The sequence below is a fragment of the Falco cherrug genome, chromosome 5 (genome assembly GCF_023634085.1).
Source record: "Falco cherrug isolate bFalChe1 chromosome 5, bFalChe1.pri, whole genome shotgun sequence".
In the NCBI taxonomy this organism is placed as follows: domain Eukaryota; kingdom Metazoa; phylum Chordata; class Aves; order Falconiformes; family Falconidae; genus Falco; species Falco cherrug.
In genome coordinates this window covers 91,670,428-91,688,828 of record NC_073701.1, presented here as the reverse complement: position 1 = coordinate 91,688,828, position 18,401 = coordinate 91,670,428, and the positions used below count along the sequence as shown (strand labels likewise).

Here is an 18,401-nt window from a genome sequence, read left to right as displayed (position 1 = left end):
TCTCTGCTGGGCAAAACTCTAAGCTATGGCGCAGCAGCTGCTGGAAATCCTTTTCCTCAATCCCTTAAAATTAACTTGTACTTCCTCATAAGCTATGTCCCAGACATCTGTTTTCCATTTAATTATTGGACTGTAGAATGATTACTGGTTGTGTTTATAGCTAAATATTTGCTGATATGACCTGCAAATAAACATTTTTTCTTACTTCTTCTCTACAGCTCCTGAACAACACATCAGAGAAGAAATGTTAGTGAAAACATAGACAGCAGAAAAGATGCTTTCCAGACTTGTACTCTGCATGGGGAACAACTACCTCCATGTCAAGGAGAAAAAAAAAAGAAATTAATTTTTTTAAAAAACACTATAAATGGATGCCAAATTCTTGAGGAAATTGGGCTGCAGTCAGTGCCATTATATAAGGCAGCAGGAGTGAGTCCAATGGAGCAGAGAGGAATTTTATTCTTCCCCTGTTGGAGATCCCCAGAAATATCACAGTTCATGATAGCTGTTGGCAACTCAAACATTTTCCTCTAATTTAAATAATTAAATTAATTTCTCCAATTCATGCTAGACCAGCCTGTTCGTGAGGAGCAGCTAGGACAGCTTTGCAGGTCACAGAATACTGTAGCAACTGACCCTTGGGAACAGCCACAGTTATGGGACAGTCACGTCTGTGAGGAACAAGAATGAACTGGGGACAGTCAAGGGACTAGCTTTGCATCTTCCTGCTAAAAAGCCACTCCGGCTGCTCCCCAGGCAAGGGCTCCTCACCTCAGCCTCAGCTCTTGTGCCACCACTGTATGTATTCCCTCTCAGTACAACACCTAAAAAGCCAACTACGTACCAAGGGTGCAGAGCCAGAAAGGGGCTTTGCAAGCTCAGCTTCATAAATATAGTAATCCAGGGGTAAAAAGAAGTAGCCTGGGGCTGGCTCATTACACTGGCGGCTAACGATGTTGGGAAGACACTTGCACTGCCCGTCCTTTGGTGAGCACCTAGGATGAGAGTTGGTAAAGGGAGGAGGTCAGAGTGTGGCATGGCTGGGTCCTCACAGCACAAGAGCAGCTCAGCTCCACCCTTGATTCAGATTCCCTTCGTTTCTTCCATTATTGGATTGCCTCCCGTACCAAACTTCTTCCTACCACCCACCCGCTCCATTTGTGATGCTGGGTTTATTCAGTGCTATTTTTTCATCGCTTAGGAGATATGACATGTTTTGTTTTTCTCTGTCCATTCCATACCTGAAGCACAGATCCTTTTGTTTACTGAGCATCCATTACTATCTGTTCCTGTATCCATTTCTTGTATCTGTTTCTATATCTATTACTGTATCTATCACTGCTGTTAAGCACCTGTAATTTCGGAGGCAGGGCATGAGATCAGAATGACCTTTAATTTGATGCAACATGATAGTTTTCATATACTTACACTCTTATTTAACACATCATATGATTACTAGCTTTGATATACCTGCTCACAAGGAGCTGCTCTACAGCATTGGACTATGTGCTCCTGTGTCTGAAGTAGCGAAGACCCCTGCCCACTAGACTTTTGGGGGAGCCCAACTGAAATCAAGCTTGCTTCTAAAATGATATATTTTGAATAGGAAACAGTATGTCAGAAAAAATTAAGATATTTTTAGCTTTTAAAGTAGATGTAGGAAGCAAAGTTGAAAACGTTACCTCTAATTTACTTCTAATTTCTATTAATATTAGGGCCTTTGGTTCTCTCAAACCATGCAGTTTATATTTTATATTAACCAAAACTTGGCTCAAAGTGATTCAAAGTTGGCTTCAAAGGAAAAAGGTAAATCCTCTTATTGCAAATAAATTTCCAAGATCTCAACCCAACTTTACACTGCTTGTATGCGATGAAATTACATCTACAGTCTATTTTCCCATTTGTACTGAGACTCTATTAACCTAATCAGAAAATCTAGCCTAAGAGTTTATAAAAATTAAAACCAAGAAAGAACTTGAAGAACATTAACTTACAAGTTATTCTGGGATCCACCAATATCACAGTCACATGGAGAACAGCCATACAAGCTGTTGCCAAGACCCCAGTAACCTACCTGGGATAAAAAGAAAATTTTTATTTTTTTTTTTTCAATATTTAGGTATCTAAAGCACAACAGAACTTATTCCTCTGGATGAACAATGCTCTGGAGCACTGCTGTGCTGCTGCTTGTGCTTGGCTGTGGGAGATTCTTTTACCAGATTGCAGGGGTGCCCAGCTGTCACAGCGCTCTCCAAACCCTCACGCTGCAACAAGGTCTTTTACCATCTCATACCAACATACTCTTCACACCAGTCCCTCTGCTGCCTTCTCCTCGTCTCTCCTCACCCAGGGCACGCTCATGTTCTCTCTTCTCTCTACTTATTCCTCCTCTCTCTTCCTCGGCAGCCCTCTCTTCCTTGGCTGCCCAACCTCTCAACAGAACCAGCCACAGCTGCACCTTGTCTACATCAGCCAGCCCGCCGCCCCTGAAGCCAGCCCACAGCTGGATATTATCAATGATAATTAACCCAGCTTCATTCCTCTGCACTCAGCCACTGCAAGAAGAGCCAGATATGTACCCATTTGTGCAAGCAAGTTGCTCTGTAAAAGTAAAGACGGCCTGAAGACATGATTTTGCATTTCCTTTCCTTCCTGGGAGTGTTCCTCTTATTGCAATTTTATTGCACAAGTGTTTGCAAGCAGTAAAAACCAAACCAGATGTATCAATGCAAAATGGGAGCACACAGCTGTAAAATTATTTCGCATTTTGACTAATTGTTTACTTTTCTGGCAGGGAAAAGGTGGGAGACAGGAGAGGAAATTCTAAAACCACATGCAGGAGTAATAAGAAAAGCTGAGTACTTACAACACATTTTTCACAGCGTCGCCCCGTGGCAAACTGCTGGCAGAGGCACTCTCCGGTGCCAGGATCACAGACAGAGAAAGGCAGACTGCCGGAGGAATCACAGTTGCAGGCTGCAGGGAGAGAAATGAGCGGTTACCCCTGCAGGCCCCAGTGACGGCAGCAGGACTGGCATTTGCTTTAGATGTGGCATCAGTGTGACAGGCAGTCTCGGTTCTCCGGACAGATGCTCTGCGGATGGACATGCCCTGGTACCCTGCAGCCCTCAGACTGCCCTTGGGGAACGGACCGCTTCCTCAGTGGCTACCCTCACTCGGGGGAGCAGGGCCACTGGCAGAAGTTCAGTGTGCTGGTTTACCCTGCGCTGTGTGCTGATCCATACCACACAGCCCTTGCACGTTGCTGAGTACCATGCTGTGGGCATAACATGCTCGCAAACCCACAGTGCACTTGGGTAGGGGTGGGATGTGTTTTTCAACAAGCTTCTCTCAGGGGAACGGCTGGCTGGAAACTCTCATGGCAAGGCAGCAGCTCCTGTCATCTCAACACTGCGCTGCAGTGCAGAGTCCAGCTATCTTAATAGCTCATCTGTAGCTTTCCATTCACTGTTATGCTGAGTTTGGTGTTAAAATAATCTTCATGTGTTTTAACCTCCTCTTTTCAATTCAATTGTGTATTTAACAATCCTTCTATTAACAACAGCCTGATCTATTATAGTATATTATGTATTCTGCAAGTGATTTTGCATCTTTTCAGTCTCAGATGCTGCACCAGGAACATTAAATTTCATTGACATTAAATTATAGTAGCAACAGGGTATTTTGTGAAGCAGGTAGTGCATTAGCGTGTGCATCTGTGCACTCAACTACCTCTTAAAAATGCTTTGAAAAGAAGAATAAAAGAGGTGGTTTACATACGTTGGCAGCCCAGAGGGTCACTGCCACTCAGTCCATAGTAGTTCGCCCTGCACTTGTCACAGCGGATACCCTCCACGTTCTCCTTGCAAGGGCACCGTCCCGCGACTGTTCCCAGAGCAGGATCTGTGTGGCGCTCGCACATGCCATTGTGCAACGTACCTTCTTGGTCACAGTTGCAGGCTATAGGCACGGTCAAGGAGAGACATAAAAAAGCACATTTAGATATAAGCATGAAAATGCAATTATGGAGCTGTGGGTAGGCACAGATTCAGGATCCTTGTAAAGATTTGAGACGTTCATCTGTGCTCGTTGTGTTGGATGCTTTACAATTAATGCACAGCTGCTGTTAAGAAATATTACGAGCATGTTTCCAAGATCTGCTTTCTCTCTGAAGGACAGTTACAATCTTCACTTTGGTAGAAATATACCCTTTGCTTTGGGTAGAAATAGGCATCACTCATCCACTCCCTACCCTCTCCAGAGTACCTGGGAGGGAGTGGGGCCCATAGTTTTGTGGATGCTCTCATGAAAGCTGTAGGGTCGCAGAAGTACCCCACATGAGCCGTCACTCCAGAGCTGGTCTGAGCTGGCCATGGCTGAATAATTTACTGGAAGCAATGGATTCAGCATGAGATGCTGCCTTCATGATGCATCTCAGTTTTTCCTAAGGCGCTACCCGTTTCACACAGCAGAGCTGACATCTTTGCACAGCACTCCCCTGGGTAATCACCCCTTGGCTCCTTAAGGACTTTCCACACCAATCAATTACTACAATTAAATTATACTCAGAGCATTTTTCCCATCCTACATTAACACTGAATTCAGCTCATCTTTCAGAAGAAGGGCTTTTATACCTGAAAGACTATTTTTCTTGCATATGGCAGGTATATAGCAAAAGTTATTACTCCTCCCATCGTTTCACACCTCTTTTGTAATCCCTGACTATCACAGAAGCAACAGCACTACTGCTATTTATATTCATATTGATGTTGTTCAAGAAAGACGATAGCTCTGCTGGATTTCTAAGCTCAGTTTAGCAATGAGTTGGAATATACAGCTCTTTTTGCAATGCTGGTTTAAAAATGCTGATGTGCAGCTACTTTATAAGGCAGTTTGGATATTATAGGTTTGGTAACATTTTTATAACCATACGAACATTTAAGCACGAGGATACCATAGGGTTCAGAGCAAAGAGAATCAGAACCACCCTGTCTTGAGTCATTCTTGTAAAAGCTAAAAAAAGGAAGCTTACGGAGGCACGCCTGAGGGTCTGAGATGACTTTGAGTGGATCCTGGTAAAAGAAGTGTTTGCACTGGTCACAGTGTTGCCCCATGGTGTTGTCCTGACAGTCCTCACAAACACCACCGCTGACCCCGCCACTGGCCTGGTACACTGCCATGTCAAAGTGGCATCTACCAGTGTGGCCATTGCAGTTACACCCTGAAACCAAAACCAACAGTGGGGTATTACTCACCATGACCCCTATTATTGTGGTCCTGCCACCACTACTGTCTACCATTACACAGGGTTACTTGTTACCTGCAGGATTTCAGCACCCCAACAAGATGATAGCTTCCCAGGCCTTGTGCTTTACAGCTAGGGGGAAACACTGGAGACTTATGACAGACCCGGGCCCTACACTTGCAGACGTACCTGTTGTGGTTTAACCCCAGCTGGCAACTAAACACCACACAGCCACTTGCTCACAACCACACTGCCCCCAGTGGGATAGGGGTCAGAATCGGAATAAGGTAAAATCCGTGGGTTGAGATAAGAGCAGTTTAATAATTGAAATAAAGAAAAGTGTGATAATCATTATAATCATAATTGTAATGAAAAGGGAGATTACAGAAAGAAAGGGAGGAATAAACCCTGAGAAAAAAGCAAGTGATGCACAGTAGAATTGCTCACCACCCGCTGACCGATGCCCAGTCAGTCCTCGAGCAATGACTGTCCCCCCGCAGCCAGCTCTCCCCAGTTTATATACTGGGCATGACGTTCTATGGTATGGAATATCCCTTTAGCTAGTTCGGGCCAGCCGTCCTGGCTGTGCTCCCTCCTGGCTTCTTGCGCACCTCCTCACCAGCAGAGCACGGGAAACTGCAAAGTCCTTGACGCAGGGTAAGCACTACTTAGCAACAACTAAAACATCAGCGTGTTATCAACATTATTCTCATGCTAAACCCAAAGCACAGCACTGTACCAGCTGCTAAGGAGAAAACTAACTCTATCCCAGCCAAAACCAGTACAGTACCCATGCAGGTCAGTGTGCCTGATATGCAGTGGGGAACACTGCTTAATTGAAGAAAGACCCAGTTGAATATTTGTTACAGATCCTAATATACTATTCTTTTATATCTTATATTACTCATTGTTGTGGAAATAAATAATTTAGCTTTGTCTAAATTGTTCTTTAATTTGCAAGAAAGACCCTGTGCAAGCCAATGAATGATTTTTTTTGCATTAGTTGCTTTTTCCTCTTTACATTTTTTTTTTCTCTTTATGAAAAATAAGAGCATGAACCTCCTTCTTGTAGGGTAACACAGTACCAATGGATACAGGAATCCCATCTGTTTTTCTAGAAGAGGCATGGAAAAGTCTCCTTCCCAGAAACCTGGACATCCCATTATGGATTGGGCTGGGATTGTGCTACACCCACCCCCCACCTATCAAAAAGGAAAATAATATGTTTGAGTTACGTTTGCAAGCATTATCCTGTGTCCCTTCAGCTGGCCTCCAGGGAGCATCATTGTAGAAATCTTTACATCTTTCACATGACAAACCTTCAGTGTTATGGTGGCAGACACATCTCCCATGGACCTGCAATGTGGTGAGAACAGAAAGGAGGTAAGGTGGGAGGAGAGAAGCTGAATGGAGGGAGACATCTGCTTGAAGTATGCCAGCAAGATCAGGAAAATTCAAGCTCTTTGGCTCCCTCAGCTGACATATAATTATCATTTATTTGAGTAAAAGGTCTGGAGAATACTTGCAAATTTTAACCAAATAGTTTTAAAGCCACTGAGCAACATTTAGAAAAAAATACTTTGAGAGATATCAAAGGAGACTTCAAACTTTTAAATTCTCTCTCTCCCTACATGTCTCTATGTTGAGATACATACTTTCCAGGAGAAACAAAACCCCTTTTGTTCCCAGAGGGAAAGAATTCACAATCATGTTCTTGAATTTTTTAATAATCCATTTTTCATGGGTTAGCTTTGCATTATCAGCTATTCTTTGTGCCAATGCCTCTTCTCGTCCTGCAGAGGCCTCAAGCCCAGCTGGATTGTGGAATGCACCCAACAAGTGGCCATTCAAGTCTGCACACAGCACAGGCCACTTACTGCATTACATTTGCACCATTACAGCTCTGGTATTTGCTGTTATTATCAACATGTCTCGTCCCAGTTGCTTTTGAAACACTATGGTAGTGCCAACAAAGAGACAGCTTCTGAGAAATCCATCCCAGGGTTTTAAAGAAGCTGTATTGAAACATTTTACAGCTTGGAGTTGCAAATGGTCAATCCAAAGATCGTCAGAGATCTTCCTTTCCTTCCCTCCCTCCACCTCTTCCCACAAAACACCAGGTAGAGACTGCCCTTGACGGAGACAGTGTTAATGACGCACCATCCCAGACTGATGGAAAACATCTCCCCGCAGATTCTGCACAGGACGACACTGGCTGGCATGGCCATTGCAAAAGCAGCTGCCCCGCACAACCATCTCATAGACAGCATAGTAGTACTTCTCGAGGGGATCACTGTGCCTTCTTCCAAGCAGAGCATCCCCAAGGGTGTGGAGTTTAGTAAAATTGATCCTTAGGTTTGTCACTGTAATGAGCTCTGGAAGAAAAGAAGAGAAATCAAGAGCCTAAATTCACTCAAAATTAACAGTATGACATCTTCAGCTTGGATTAATCATTGAAGAATTCCTCCATACTGAAGAAATGGTGAAAATGATCTGATATTGGCTGAGACCAGTTACCTGTCCAGTGCCAGGGCATGGACCCACTGCTGGCACACAGCCGTGTAAACGTTAGCACCCTCCTTGGTATGGCTCTGGCCAGGGCCAACCTGTATTTTCCCAGCCACTGTCTTCATAGGTTCACGTACACCTCTGGGACTGCTCCTTTTGGAGCAGTGTGGATTGAGCCACCTGTTCCCAGAAGGAAAGACAGCCTAGCTGCATGGATGAGCTCTGCAGAGCCATGCTGTTTGCCCTCAGGGCTAGAGAATAAGACTGGCCCATTTTATTTATTAATATAGATGTCTCCCTAAGACCTTTAGGTACCTAATTTTCAACATCATTGTCTTACACAAGCTGAGCTATTGACTCTTTCAGTGTACAAAACAAGCAACACCATCAAAGTATCCCTGGAGAAAACTTGTACTGCCCATACCTTGGATATATGGCACATATGGATTTTCTATTTCAAAGCTGGGATCCAAAGCTTTTAAAACAACCTGCAAAATAAATTAATACAGCTCTATAGATCACTGAAGCTATTATTTTGGGGTATAAAGACTGTCACCTGAGACCTCATTCTTACTAATGCCATTTTACTGATCCCATAAAATAAAAGAACAAGGCTGTGGGCTGATTAAGGAAGTGCTCTCACCCCTCCAACCTGGCCTTGGCTGAGCAAGGCAAGAAGGCCTTTTGGTGGTTTGAGGTGTCAGGAGGAAGGAAAAGCCTAGAGTGATGTAGAGACAGGATGAGCACCCAAAGGACAGGCCCCAGTCTTCAGCGGTAGAGGTTGGTGGGGAGTCAAGATCTCTTAGGAGGTGGACTTCCATGTGAGTTTGGAAACCAGGAAAGAGCACTTAAAAGGTTTTGTACAAGTTGTCTTATGAATTCATTTGGGTGTGAAACTAAGGGTATATAAATATATATATATATATATGTCTTTCCAACTTACTTCTGTAAAGTCAATAGCAATTCATGTCTCAGAACCTGTGGAAGTGGATCTGATGGATATAGATGAAAGACCTTCAGCTCCAGAAAAATAGCCACATATGACCTGAACTCATACAAACACAGACACATGGCAATACCTCGCCTTCAGTGGAGGGCTCTATGTCCGAATATCTTGAATCACAAATGACATCTTCCACACTTTTTGCTGGACCAGAAGAGATGTTGGGAAAAGAAGCTGCACAGTCCTGTGCGAAATATCTAAATGCTTTCCAGGTCTGACCAAAGTCCGTGGAGCGCTCAACCAGCATTGCTGCAGGCCGAAATGTCTGCAAGAAGCATTATTTCAAGAATTTCTTAACCAGGTGTTAAGACGACATCTCAGGGGTTGTTGATTGACATTCCTGTTTGTTTGTGGGATGCCAACAGCTGCCAATTAAAATTCTGTGTTTCAGAGTTTGTAGGTTCACTACAGGGCTACTGTGCCGGTTATGTGATTCTCTGAAAAAGTTGGATACTTCATTAGAACCACTGTCTAGCACAAGGGAAGGGTAACCTTCCATATAGACACAAGATTACTTTCTAAGTAAGAAATTTACTACATTGGTGTCGTAAACTTCATGTAATGTAATTTTTTTCTACAAAAATGTAGAAAAAAATTTGTAACTGTCCGGATCATAATGGATATGCATCAGAAGGTTGAACTAAATTTGAAGGAGCACCTGCATTTCAGAGATGTTCTAATTTTTAGGGCTTAATTTTGCAATTTAAATTTTTTTCAGCTTTAATTTTCAGATTTATAGAAAATAGGACCAGAAGGCACATGAACAGAAAGCTATTCAGTCTATCCTCCTCCCCTAAGGCAGGATCAACTACAATTTAACCATACTTGACAGGTGTTTATCTAACCTGTTCTTACAAACCTCTAAAGATGGAGCTTTCACTGCCTCTCTAAGCAATTTATTCCTGTGGTTAAGTAATTAGTGTATAACATTACATAAAAGCTCTGGTAAAAGATGTACCTTAAAAGTCAGGATAAGATGGCTGAACTGGAATAAAGTTTCTAGGTCCAATCTAATGCTGACATGGTCAATGCCTGAAAGGAGAATGAAAATGAAGTTAAGAGCACAACGCACCCATTAGAGGGGTTGCTGAGACAGCTTTCTCATGGGGAATTTAAAGATGACTTTTCCAGCACAGCAGCTATAGTCTGTTTGGGGCATCCCCTGTGCACAAACCCAGCATGTGGCTGGATCATTCTCAGGGACAGTGTGATGTGCTGCCTTTCCAGCACCCGTACTGTCAGTGCTGCATGTCACTGAGACTGCACAAGGTAGTTAAAAATCCTACTCAGATCATTCAGATTCTAATTTACGGTAATGGTAAGGTTCTGGGCTTTTGTCTTTCTGTATCCAGTTAGATTATGTAAAAATTTTTAAATTATTTTTAAAATTATTTGCTTATTTCTAAGAAAAAAATGAAACTCAATAAAACCACGGGGCTTTCTTCATGCTAAGCAGATCTGTTGAACCCTTCTATACTTCCGGACCTGCAATTCACCATGAGCAGTGCTACTGCACCTGGGATCTTCCAAACTTGCAACAAATACGGAACCCCACACACACAATTCACACATCTCTGTAGAGAGTTGCAGGAACCCAGCAGATATCTCTATTGTTCACATCTGCATGCAGCATCTCAGGGCTCCTGCTGACCAGGCTGTGCATGAGACCTCATCCCAGAAGAAAAATGAGGAAAGCAAAAAAAGATTCTCTCACAGCTGACCCACAGCTTTATTGGCAGCGGTATCCAAATCTGGTGACAGTTCCTTGTTAAACTCACTGAATAAACAAGGCTTAGGAATTTTTTAGTTGGATACACAAACTAGAGGTAACATATTATCTTAATTTTTCTGTGCTTTAATTTCCAAACAGTCATATTCACTGTATGACAAATGAGATTGCGTAAATGCTATTCTTCCTAGCATGCCTTCACTGAGAAGCTGTAAGGATAATAACTTCATCAATAACATAGTGGGATCGAGTGCACCGTCAGCAAGTTTGCAGACAACACCAAGCTGAGAGGTGTGGTTGACATGCCTGAGGGACAGGACACCATCCAGAGGGATCTGGACAAGGCCATGAAGTGGGCCCATGTGAACATCATGAGGTTCCACAACGCCACATGCAAAGTCCTGCACCTGGGTCAGCGCAATCCCTGGTATCAATACAGGCTGGAGGATGAAGGGATTGAGAGCAGCCCTGCAGAGAAGGACTAGGGGGTACTGGCAGATGAAAAGCTGGACATGAGCCGACAACGCGTGCTAACAGCCCAGAAAGCCAACCAAATCCTGGGCTACATCAAAAGAAGTGTGGCCAGCAGGTCAAAGGAGATGATTCTTGTTACAGTTGAAATTGAAATAGCTAAAGTCCAAAATAAATTCACTAAGTATTTATTAAGGCAGGAAAGCAAAAACAGCGCTGGGCAGCCAGGGAGTCACAGCTCCATCCAGGCTCACAAATTCCAACAAGTAACACAGCGCTTTTATTCTCAGCTTCAAGGCCGGTTTAAGCAAACAGTTATGCTCTCAGTCCCGTAGCAAGAAGCTGTACATTACGAACTAAACTATTTTTACACCGAAGTCTAGACGAAGACAAAGTTGTCATAGTAACATGAGATTATGGTTTCACATTGGCCTTGAAGAGGTACATCTTCAACCTCATGGTTAACAGTTAACTCTTTTCTCTCCAGACAAAACATTCTCAAATCTGTTACAGCAAGATCATTCCTTTTGTTAAAAACCCCTTTGATCAGCAAATTACCCTTAGTTACTTAATACAGTTCTGTCCCTCTACTCCACTCTGGTGAGACCTGCATCCAGTTCTGGAGTCTGGGCACAGGAAAGACATGGATGGGTTAGAGCAGGTCCAGAGGAGGCCACAAAAATGATCAGAGAGACAGAACACCTCTCCTATGAGGAAAGATTGAGAGAGTTGGGGTTGTTCAGCCTGGAGAAGAGAAGGCTCCAGGGAGACCTTATAGCAGCCTTTCAGTATTTAAAAGGAGGCTTCTAAAAAAGATGGGGACAGGCTTTTTAGCAGGGGCTGTTGCAACAGGACAAAGGGTAATGGTTTTAAACTAAAAGAGAGTAGATTTTTTATGATGAGGGTGGTGAAACACTGGAACAGGTTGCCCAGAGGGATGGTAGATGCCCCATCCCTGGAAACATTCAAGGTCAGGTTGGACGGGGCTCTTGAGCAACCTGACCTAGTTGAAGATGCCCCTGCTTATTGCAGGGGGGGTTGGGCTCGATGACTTTAAAGTTCCTTTCCAACCCAAACTCTTCCATGATTCTATATCAGTGAAGAACTACAATAGAGAAGCTTCTAACAAAATTAACACGTGGCAATTAGGGTGCTGACAGCCAGGATTTATTTAATTATTTCCTAAATTATTAGTGCTTTATACTGCAAGCACTATTTTTTTAAAAAGGATATTTGTTTCACACACTCTGTCATTACACATCTGTAGGCAAATGTACCTTTTACCACAAATGACATTTCCCTGAAAGACAGGCACCCTGTGAAAGACACATGGCCACTGTGTATAACACAGCACTGCCACAGGTCCTCTGGCCAGCTCTTGGAGATACTGTGCTTAAAATTTGTCTTTAGAAAAATATAGTTTCTGAAATCCTATATTGCTACATACAAATATGTTTAAATCATTCAGTATTACTGAAGCAAAGAATAGATGCAGTTTTGTTTCATCTTTTCATGAAGGCAACGTGGTGAATGCCAAATACATAAATAAATGTCACAGTTACATTTTGCATTTCTTAAAGAAACTTACCATTTTCTGACTGCCACCACTTCTTTTTCCTATCAGGCTCAAAAGTTGTGATAATATTTTCAACCATGTGACTGTTGTGCTGTGTATAGGGATTATATGGGTATCTGGAATCACAGAGAAAGCACTTCTGTTCAGCCTAGAAAACAAAACATGCAGAATAAAAGATGAATTTGGTCTCTTTTCTAAAGATACAGCGGATGTACACATTTACGTCATTGCAAGACTGCAACCTGTTGTGTTGCTTTGGATGCCTGTGCTTTTAATCACTCAGGCTTTCATATATAAGGGACAAGCCCAAGAAAATCACCATATGCACAAAAGCATGCACATAGTAAATGTTGGTCTCAGTTTGCCTCAGGTAATGTATAAAAAAATACACTTTTTCAGTACTGGAAAAGGATCTCAGTAAGAGCAAAGAAGTTTATCAAGGTGTTGTTTCTGGGTTAGCTGCAAGAGGGCTTGTTTTGCAAGAGTTTCTTGGAGAAATATATTTTTTAAAAGTTGAGCTTTTATTCATGTCTCATAAAGGTTGTAGAAATTTTTGCCCAGAGATGGCAATGAGGAGGCTGAGGGAATACATGGATCATTCAAGATCTGAAGAAGCTTCAAAGAGGAATACTCACTAAATCATTTGCACCTTTTTTTCCTCTCTCTTTTGCACATTTTCTAGCAGCTCAGAAACCCAGCCAGGAGCAGCAGACAGATGCTGTTGTACAAATGGAAGGCAAAGCTGGATCCAGGTAAAACGTAAGAGGTGGTCTGGGCTGACGCCACCACCCCAACCCCTGTCAGCACCCTTTGTAGGCATAGGGAAGCTGGAAAAGTTTAAAAAGAAATGCAAAGGAAGAAAATCAGAATGTCAGTAGGATGAAAGGGTCTTGTTTGAAAATGAGACAAGCAGAAGATGAAGGTGGCAATGATTAGCCAATATCTCAATGCTGAATGAGAGACTTTTGTTTGCAAAAAGGTTTTGGAAGTGAGGACAAGGAGCTCATTTAGAGGTGATAAGAGGGGAGTTGACTGGGAGACTTAAGGAGACGTGACAAGGTTAACATGCTGTGCTGGGAGATGACCTGTGCTGAGCTTGCAGACAAGCCCAGGCAGCATGTGAACGCAGATGACAGGGCCGCGGGTTAGTGTACGGCAGGGTGGGCATGGGTGGCTGTGCTACACCGCCGGACTCTACGGGATTTGGGCAGAGTCCGAGTGTGAGGACTCAGGGATATGTGGATAACTGGCTAGCTGAAAAAGGTCTCATAGTCCAGCTGGCTGGACAAAAATGCACATCCCTCTCAGCTTATCTGAAGTAAAGCAAAATACACTGTCTTTGGCTGTCCTTGTTACACAGTAACAGGAAGATTTTGGTGGGAAAAGAATGTTGCAGGTGGGAACAGAAAACTACAGAAGAGAAACTAGGGGCGGGCTTGGTATTTAGGCAACTAACCAATAATGAGCTTAACTTTTGTAATATGTATGAGCTAATTATAACAAGGCATAAAAGGTGACTGTAAGAGACAATAAACGAAGTCTGCTGATCACTCATATTGAGTGACTGTGTCTTCCCTCCGTCGTGACAGGGATAAGCTAAAGAGGAGGGTGATGCCCAAGCTTTGTGCCTGGCTGGCAGGGACAGTGGCAGGGAGAGGAGAGGACAACACAGCATCCCAGAAGGAGCTGAAGGAGGAGGCAAAGATTCAGTGCCAGTGGCTGGGAGGCTGGCAGGGATGCTGCTGAAAATAGAAAGTGGAAGTCAGCGGCAGCAGCTGGGCTGGAAACAATCCAGAAGAGAGAGGATTGGTGGAGAGGCAACATGCCCAGCACACTCAGGATGTACAGAGAAGTATTACGAATGATTTGCACATCTTTGTATTATGAAATCACCTGGGAATTATTGACATTTAAATAAAAGAAGAGATATAGAATTACAGGCATGGTATAATTCATGTGTTTAAAACATTATGATAAATATATATTATATTCAGTCATTCTATACCACATTTGACAAATGTATGAATGTAAGACAAGACAGAAATACAAAAAGTACTCCATCTCATTTCACAAAGTCCTGGTAGAGAGAGCTCAGCTTATCAAAGCATTTGGCAGGACTATACACACCCACTCTCTGGTTTATATAGACACATACAATACGATACTCAGTTAAATGATGTTTAAAGTTGCTCCATAAAAGTCTTTTTGTACCCCAAAGGACAAGCATGTGCATGTCCACGTAAGGCAAGTGTGGCAGATGCCTGCCTCTGAAGTGAGTAGCTTTATAGTCTCCCCAGTACTGAGCCCTCTTTCTTTACCTTTCAAAACATGTGTAAGTAGTAAATCCAATCACAGGGCTAAAAACCACTTAACCTACATTTAGAAACACTAAGACACATTCAAGACTGAAAATGATTTGTAGTGCTTCTTTTCAAACACAAAGCAACCGAAGTCTAATTTTTTTTTCAATCTCAATTTTCAATAAGACATCCCATCCAAGTCCCTCTTGGCAGCTTGCCTTGTTGACTAACACACATTTTCACACAAAGTTTGCTCTCGTCCTGATGCCTGACACAGGTCATCAGGAGGGGAAGTTGGGGAGGAAGAACTCTGAAAGATGCAAGATGCAAAGCTGCCTGGCCTGCCTCCAGCAAAGCATTCAAAGTGTGCTGGTGAGAAAGAGAATTGACTGGAACTCATATATAGGTGACACACATTTAAGGTGAGCTGATAGAGCAGAACACATTGCAAGAGCATAAGCCTCTCTCAAACTCTGCAAAGCAGCAGAATTAGTAGTTCTCACCCTCTTCAGGGAACGGTCACCAGGGGTCAAGATACATTGAAGCAGCATTAAATCACAGGGATTATTGTGGAACAGATGTTCTTTTTCATGAGTCTGTATTTACATAATTCAACGGATAAGTTCAGGCAAGTGAAAACATTAATTCTTTATTGCTTTTTCGATCTCCTCGTAAAAGGCAAAAACAAAAGGCAATCATCCAGCTAAGGGCAAGAAAAACAATGTCTCTGTGATGGCTCTTTCTGCCCATCTATGAAGCAGTGCCAAAACTCAGGGTATTTCAGAAGAGGAAAGAGGTATTTACATTTTGCAGAAAGCCGTGGTTGCACTATCTAACTCAGAACAGCGCTTGGTGCCATCTGAGTATGGCAGAGCTTTACTCTGCAAATGTGTCCAACCATTTCTCCAGAAGGTCGTAAACTGTAATTATTTTCAATTGCTTATAAATTAAGCTGTATTTTATTAAATTCCTCTTCAGCCTAAGCTGGTATTTAGTGAAAATATTTCCATTTGCAACAATTTATTAGCTCAGCAGGGCCAAGTCCTCTAGGACATGCAACAGGGGAATTACCATTTCTGCCTGGTGCAGCTCCCACACACCTGCTTGTCCCCCACAGCACCCATCACTGTGACCATGGAGCAAAAGGGATCCTTCTGATCCCCTGTGTTTTGGATCTGCCTACCCACCCAGCCAGTCAGTCAAAGTCTGGACTACACCATTAGGTTTTCCCTCTGCCAGAGGTGGCTTTTATCTGCTTTTATCGACATTGGCCTTATTTCAGATATAAAGACATGAGAGGACATGGTGCAAGTCTCTTAACAGGCTGCCTCAGGTCTCAACACTGTATGGGACATGTCCTCCAGTGAAGGTTATCAAGGCAGTGCCTACACCCTGCAGGACTGCACTCCTGCACTTGCACAATGCAAACCGTGGTCTCCACCTCTGAGGCATGAGTGGGAAAAGGACTCGCAGACCAAAGCTCCTTCAGAAATCCCTGTGTTCATTTGCATCTCATGGATGATTCTGCCTCTTGAGAAGCTATACATCACTGTGGAGGCTGTTTGCTGCCAAACCCTCCGTATGTGCCTCAGTAAGGGAGAGCCTTCTAGCAGGCTTATGTCACACTGTCTGATGATTATTCAGACAACTCCAACAGAAACATCCGAACTGGGCAAATTCCTTTTACAGATGAGAATATTGTTAGTAAGCAGAGTTCAGTTCCCTAAAAAAGAAAGAGCAAACCAACCTCTAAGTAGCCTATAATGCAGTACTTCTGAGGGCTGTTCATTCCACAGGTTGATGAGGCTGTTAATTGCTTGCTGCGGCCGAGGAGGAGGTCCCCAATGGCCGGGTGGCAGGACCCAGCATCACAGTCATCCTGTGCATGCTGGAGTCTTATCAGCACTGAGCACAAAAGAAGATAAAGGAGAGGCGAAATTGTTTTGTATACCCAGCAGTGTTCTCCAGACAAAATCAGTTAAATCCCAACATCAGCAGAAAACTAAATCAACCTTTGTCTGTACTCCTTTAATAATATCACTTGGTGGAATCCTGCAGAGCTTTGGTAATGAACACACCTGCTGCAAAATAATTATAAAAAACAGCTACAATATTGCAAATCTATGCTAAAATTTAAATTCTTAGCACATTATTGCACAGCAAACATGCCAGTCTGCTATCAGCAATAATTAATTATGATTTCTATCCTAGAATAATGGGATTATATATATATATATAAATAACCTATACCCATAGCCAGCATTACTGCAGCAGAGCCACAGGCATTTCAATTGACTCTGTGAGCACAGCCAGATTTGGATTAATTCTACTGATTTCTGTTGATTTCCAAGTAATAATGGTGGAACTGAGACCAGAATTGACGTCAGGCGTCCCTCAGATTGTCTGATGATTTGCAATTAAACCCTTGGTCTGGACCCAGAACCCTCCACTCAGACCCCATGGAACAGTCGTTAATGATTAAAAAGAGAATAATTCTGAATTCTCTAAATAATTGCAGGTTCTTTTGTTTATTTTGCCTGAAACAACTTTACATTTTTTCTCCATTATGTTAAGACTTCCCTTACAGGGCTTGTCCTTTTAAACAAGTTCTGTCCTGAAACCCTGAAAAGGAATGGCTACCTTGGAGGCTTTATCCGTTCAGCTTTACTTGGCTCAACTTGCTACAGAAAATGCAGTTAAGAAACCAAACAATCGATACATGAATATCCTACAGAACACTAGAAACATTAATGCAATTACAACAGTAAAAATACAGTATTTCACAGCCAGATTTCAGTCTATGGCTCAGGCTATACTTCAGATTATGAGTGACGCTTGACTCTTTAGGTTTAAAGCAGTACATAAGTTTGGTTAGCCTGCTCTTCTTTATTTATGCAGAACCACACTCATTATTCATTAGAAAATATTGATTTGCCTCTTTCAGGACCTGATTCAGACTCAATTACAACATGTATCATATCTTTATACTTAAAGGTTTCATATCATTCATAACTCCCAGGCAGGAGAGTGGGGAATAAGGACTCACTGTCACATGGGTCTTACTAGAGTACTTAAAAGCAGCACTCTAACAAAATTTTGGAGATATGTAAATCACATGGTAATATTTCAAAATTAGTCTGAGTAACTGTAACGTGTACTTACTGAGCTGTAGCAGGATGGCCAGCCCCAGCCTCATGTCTCCCCAGGAAACTCAAACTGGTACCACTGCAGAAGATGAATTGGTGGGTTATTCGGTGCTCTGCTTCGCCAAGGCACCCCTTGCACATAGGCTTAACCTGGGCTAGCCTTTAATAAAGTGGCAGAGCCATAATAAAAATATAAAGGTTAAAAGGAAACCCTGGCTTTGATTTTGTTCTTGCAAAAACTTCTCATGACTGAAATTTCGGCACTGAAAACAGGATGAAAACAGAGGGACACCTCACAAGGGCTTTCAGAGAAGACTGTGAAAACATATTCGTACTTAGTGTAAAATAAAACCAGAATGTTATTAGCAAAAATATTGTAGCATTCAAATACAAGCTATTTAATCCTAACTAGATTCAGCAGGG

The 18,401-nt window shown here is 42.7% G+C and overlaps 1 protein-coding gene across 1 annotated transcript in view; it reads right to left on the bottom strand.

Moving 5' to 3' along the window:
- The window catches only part of LAMB4 (laminin subunit beta 4), a 44,959-nt gene extending 26,931 nt beyond the window's left edge, over positions 1-18,028 (bottom strand). The window contains exons 1-13 of the mRNA XM_027815457.2: positions 17,995-18,028; positions 16,580-16,794; positions 12,545-12,680; positions 9,715-9,788; positions 8,833-9,021; positions 8,178-8,241; positions 7,406-7,620; positions 6,481-6,601; positions 5,033-5,221; positions 3,781-3,960; positions 2,867-2,976; positions 1,995-2,074; positions 845-995 (exon numbers count right to left, since the gene is read on the bottom strand). Of these exons, the coding sequence (XP_027671258.2) occupies positions 845-995; positions 1,995-2,074; positions 2,867-2,976; positions 3,781-3,960; positions 5,033-5,221; positions 6,481-6,601; positions 7,406-7,620; positions 8,178-8,241; positions 8,833-9,021; positions 9,715-9,788; positions 12,545-12,680; positions 16,580-16,794; positions 17,995-18,028 (1,758 nt within the window). The remainder of the gene's footprint in view (positions 1-844; positions 996-1,994; positions 2,075-2,866; positions 2,977-3,780; positions 3,961-5,032; positions 5,222-6,480; positions 6,602-7,405; positions 7,621-8,177; positions 8,242-8,832; positions 9,022-9,714; positions 9,789-12,544; positions 12,681-16,579; positions 16,795-17,994) is intronic.
- Between the last annotated feature and the right edge of the window lie 373 nt (positions 18,029-18,401).